Source organism: Onychostoma macrolepis, chromosome 23 (genome assembly GCF_012432095.1).
Source record: "Onychostoma macrolepis isolate SWU-2019 chromosome 23, ASM1243209v1, whole genome shotgun sequence".
In the NCBI taxonomy this organism is placed as follows: domain Eukaryota; kingdom Metazoa; phylum Chordata; class Actinopteri; order Cypriniformes; family Cyprinidae; genus Onychostoma; species Onychostoma macrolepis.
This window is the reverse complement of record NC_081177.1, coordinates 2,721,664-2,726,108: the sequence shown is the minus strand read 5'-3', so window position 1 is coordinate 2,726,108 and position 4,445 is coordinate 2,721,664. Positions and strand designations below refer to the sequence as shown.

Below are 4,445 nucleotides of genomic sequence, written 5' to 3'. Positions count from 1 at the left end.
AAAAGTGCATGTAGGTTTGTTGAAGCTGTTTGTTTCATTCCTATCAGATGTCAAAATAAATAAATTAATTAAATAAAAACATAAATGGCTCTGCATCGATGATGCTTAGTGGAAAACCATTCAAATGACTTGACAGTTTTCATTTAATCTGAATATCTGTGTTGTTTATTTGTGTCTTTTTTTAGGAGCTAAATTGCTGCGGGTTTTGTCTGCAGAGTCATATCACAAGGAAATGTCTGGATCACTGTCCTACTCTGATAGAAACTGCTTTTTCAACTTTTTTGCCTTAAAGGCCTCCGTGGAGTGATATAACTGTCCATTTGTGTTCCCATCATCCTTTGGGATGTCATAAAGCTGAACTTGCTCTAGGGCAGGATCTCTGTTCTTTCAGAAGTGGCATATTTTTAGCAGGATGGCCCAAACCGAACAAGCTGCTTCCAAATATTTTCCAACATCTGCCGACCATCAGCGCGTCTGCATTCCTCAGCTGGATTTCCTTCACCTGGATCAAACCTCACTGGAGATATATCATTCCAGCTGAAGGAGGGGTCAGAGACAGGGAAGATGGACAGATGCCCTGCAGATCTGGTCTTCATAATGTGTGATTAGGGAGCTAAAGGTCTCCGATCGAAGATAAGATCAATATTCATTAAACCCATGTGCAGCGTCTTGCATGTGCTACAAGTAAACAGATTGTTTGGTGAGAAGTTGTCTAACAAATTAAACCATTACACCCCATAAAGACCTCCTCGTCTCCCCTGTGATTCCTGATGTTTTAGTTCTGTGCTTTTTGCTCTGAAAACTCCTGTAAACACCGACTGGAGCTCAGTTTGGAAAAGCACTCAAGATTCCTGGCACAGCTCCATGCTCTCTGCTATTGCTAGGTCTCTTAATTGTTTTCTTGAAGGAACTAAATGAACGAGCAGCTCAGGTTTTATTGTAGGAAGCAAGTCAAGTCTTACGGTTCCCCAGTAGCATTCCATTCAACAGAGATAAGCGAGAGAGGGAGAGAAACTTCCAGAACTGCTGTTATATAACCAGCCCTTAATTCTTAACGTTGAAAGATCGTCTCATGACCTGTGCTTTTGGCACTGTTGTCAACATTCAAGAACGCAACACAAGGTGATTAGTTCATAAATAAATCTTTTATTTGTAACATATAAAATTAGATCATAGATAATTTTTACACTTTATTCCAGTATGACATCGTTCAAATAAAAGAGCTACATTTGCGATAAATAATATTAATAACAATAATAAAACATTCATTCAACCTTTAAAGTCTGTTGTTAATCATAATGTGGAGTTGGATTTCTCTAGCTGCCAAACAATGAGGATGCGTTCACCCACATTAGGAGGGAGTGTTACATGGACAAACTCAACCTTGACCAGGTTCATAGTCTACCAGTTGTACATTTTGCATGTGCATATCTACAATTGGGAATATACACGCATACAAGTCTACAGTTTGGGTCATGTTTTGTATTTAGACATCAAGATATACATCAGGAATTGTAATATTAACATCTGCATCTTTACAGGTTGCTCCATAACGAAGCTATAAAACGTAGCGCTCCATTGTGGAGCGAGCCTTTTCGAAACGCTGATGCGGCCTCAGCAAACAGTGCACTTCAAAGTCCCCATAATGTAAGTCCGTAATTCCGTGGGAATCTAGTTACAACAGGAGATGGTAGTTGATTGGCCGGCGGACGGGTCCTCCGATTGCGTAGCTAGGGCTGCCATTGGTCGTTGCTCATGACGCGCTCCCGGTCACGCAAGGGTCGAGACGGGATTCCCTGGCTGGCGCTCAGTCTCTGAACTTGTGGATGTCGTTGAAGAGTCTGTAGAAGGGGTAGGTGGCGTCATTGCCATGGGCGCAGTTGTGGGTGCACTTGCAGGACTCGATCATCATGACGTTCTTGTTGAAGGTCTCGCCATCCTCGCAGCGGAACTTGACGCGGATGGTGCGGGTCTGCTGTGGGCTGCAGCAGCGGCCGTCCACGCAGGAGCCGCAGTACCTGGGGCGGTACTTCTTCAGGCTGGAGCATCCGGCGTAGGTGAACTTCACCGGCTGCATGGACTTCTTGGTCCGGTTGCATTTCTTTCCCTTCTGTTGAGAGTACACAAGATAAGTCAGATGCATGGAAGATAAGTCAAATGCATGCAAATAACTTGATGCAATGCATTTGTTTTGGCAGGGATGTTGCATACCTTGAGGCTGGTGTATGGTGATTGGCTGCATGGACGGACTTCGCAGATCCTGGTCTCTTTAACCAACTTGCATTCGCCGTTGTCGTTGGTTATCCTGGTGGAGATTCCAGTGCCACAGGTCTTGGAGCATTGGGACCAGGGTGTGGTCTGCACGATGCACTTCTCAAACTGGCGGGATTCTGGCTGCGATCGGAATGCTGTGAACAAACAAAGCTCTATTTAAAACTCTGCTTGTATACAAATCACACATGCATGCTAAGCCAAAGCATCTTTGATCTTACCAGGCAAGGATTTGAGTCCGGCCTTCACGATGGAGATGAGCTCGTTCGTTTTAGTGAGGTCGCTCTCGGTGTCGTCGACCATCAGAAGGTTGCCAAACAGCTTGTCTATGGAGTCCTTAGTCTTCCCATCATCGCAGACCCATTCCTCGCAGCACTGGCCTGGCACTTTGACCAGCCTGGGGTTGGCGCAGCCCAACGTGGGCAGGGAGAGCTCTTGCGGGCAAAGCGGAATGCAGCCCACTGCCCCGTCGATGCAAGTGCACTGGTGCTTGCAGTTGGGCTGAAAGCTCTCTCCGTTCTGGTAGATCCTGCTGTTGTACTCGCATGGTCTGCCCTCGGATTTGGCTGTAAGAGAAAATGAAGGGTATATTTTAATCTAACTGTCCTCAGAGTTTTGAGCATTCCAACGCAAGAAGTCCAAACATCCAACTTATTTTTATTTTTTCCTTCCAAAAGACCCCCCCCCCCCTTCCAATCCACACATGCTTTCTATTCGGTGTCTTTTACAAAGTAATGAGAAACATACCTCGGCAGATGCCTCTGGTGGCCCCATGGATGGCCCCGAAGTTGCACTCCAGCCCTTTGGTGTGGTCACACGGCTCTGTCTTGCTGCAGTCTTCGTTCAGCTGTCTGGCACACACTTTGCAGCAGCCGCAGCCGTCTGAGACCAGACTGACTCCAGGCGCGCATTTGGGAAGCTCTAGCGGGCATGAGCATGTCGCTGGGCAGCTGGAGAAGACCTGAGCAGAAAAACCAGGAGTCTTTAGTGACATTTATAACAAAGATAAAAGTAATTGTAGAAATGTAAGGAAAAGCCAGTGAAAATAAAACTCTGATCTAGCACCTAAGTGTCTATTGTATAATACAGCGTTCAAACTGTTTGTGCTTTTAAAAACTAATCCTCCAGTGTAAACGCCCCCTAAATGATCAATAATCCATTCGTCCAGTAAGTTCTGTATTGTAAGCCATCAAACACAACATATATAATAAGCATATGAGTAATAAAAGTAACTTACCACATTAAAGTGTGCAATAAGGATGACGATAACAGCCCAAGCAAACATCTTCGCTTCTCTGTGTATTGTAGAGTGTTGAATCAAACGAACAATTCCTCGGTTTAAGTCCTCGTTTGCGCGTTGTGCTGACTCCCGCAGATGCGTCGCGTTCTCGCTTTGTTTTCGTGCGTCTGAAGGCGCAGCGCTCTGAGAGTGAAGACGCGCTCCGCTCCTCTTTTATACTGTAGTGGAGCCCTGACGTCACCATCGCTGAACTGTTTCGAAGCTATGCAAGGAATGTTTCTTGGCGCGTTTTCCATCCGAGCTAAGCACCACCCTGTCTAACTTTCTTTTTTTTCTGTCTTAAATGAATTTTCCCCTCTCACTGAACACATTTATTTTTTTACTGTTTCCCCCCCCTCTATATTCTCTCTCTCTCTGTCTCTGCTCTCCACGTTTCCTTTTTGCGTTTGCATAAAGTTAATACTTTAATTCTTGAAACCATAACTATTTTTATCTAGGCTATATAAAACGTTCTAATAACGTATTCCAACGTGTAAAGAAGTTTCTATTTTTTAATTTTTTTTATTTTGGAGTCAGATAGATGCAGTTGTACAGGTTTATTTATAATTTTTAAAGTAATTTTTGTTATGTCTCGTTTTGTGGTTGAGGTTCGCGCCTTTCTAAACCATTATACATGCTAAAGATGCTTTAAATAAAACACTAAAGATTTATTTGATAGGCTATGTGTACCTTGTAGCCTAATGAAGTGATGAATAATGACACTATTTTATATCGATGTAAAATCCGAATCAGATAGCAATCAAACAGCTGTTGCCAAAGTTATTCCGAACGTGAAATTATATTCGCGTTCGTTTATTTAACGCGTTGTCACAATAAAGTAACTTTAAGTGTTGAAAACACCGTTTTGTTAAAATCTTATACTTGTTTTGATAAG

At 43.5% G+C, this 4,445-nt stretch overlaps 1 protein-coding gene across 1 annotated transcript; it reads right to left on the bottom strand.

The window, feature by feature from the left end:
- Positions 1–1,126: 1,126 nt before the first annotated feature.
- On the bottom strand, positions 1,127–3,707 carry ccn1 (cellular communication network factor 1). Its single transcript, XM_058764428.1, has 5 exons — positions 3,509–3,707; positions 3,019–3,232; positions 2,493–2,837; positions 2,212–2,408; positions 1,127–2,110 (listed from the first exon to the last, which is right to left on the bottom strand). The coding sequence occupies exons 1-5, from the start codon at positions 3,554–3,556 to the stop codon at positions 1,808–1,810; spliced, it is 1,107 nt and encodes a 368-aa protein (XP_058620411.1). The 5' UTR covers positions 3,557–3,707; the 3' UTR covers positions 1,127–1,807.
- Positions 3,708–4,445: the final 738 nt, after the last annotated feature.

Bases quoted from the DNA above. Each gene is read 5' to 3' on its own strand.
- ccn1 (XM_058764428.1), bottom strand. From the start codon at position 3,556: ATGTTTGCTTGGGCTGTTATCGTCATCCTTATTGCACACTTTAATGTG. The intron at 2,838-3,018 runs GTATGTTTCTCA...TTTCTCTTACAG, and splicing joins CACCAGAGGCATCTGCCGAG to CCAAATCCGAGGGCAGACCA. The intron at 2,409-2,492 runs GTAAGATCAAAG...GTTTGTTCACAG, and splicing joins CGGACTCAAATCCTTGCCTG to CATTCCGATCGCAGCCAGAA.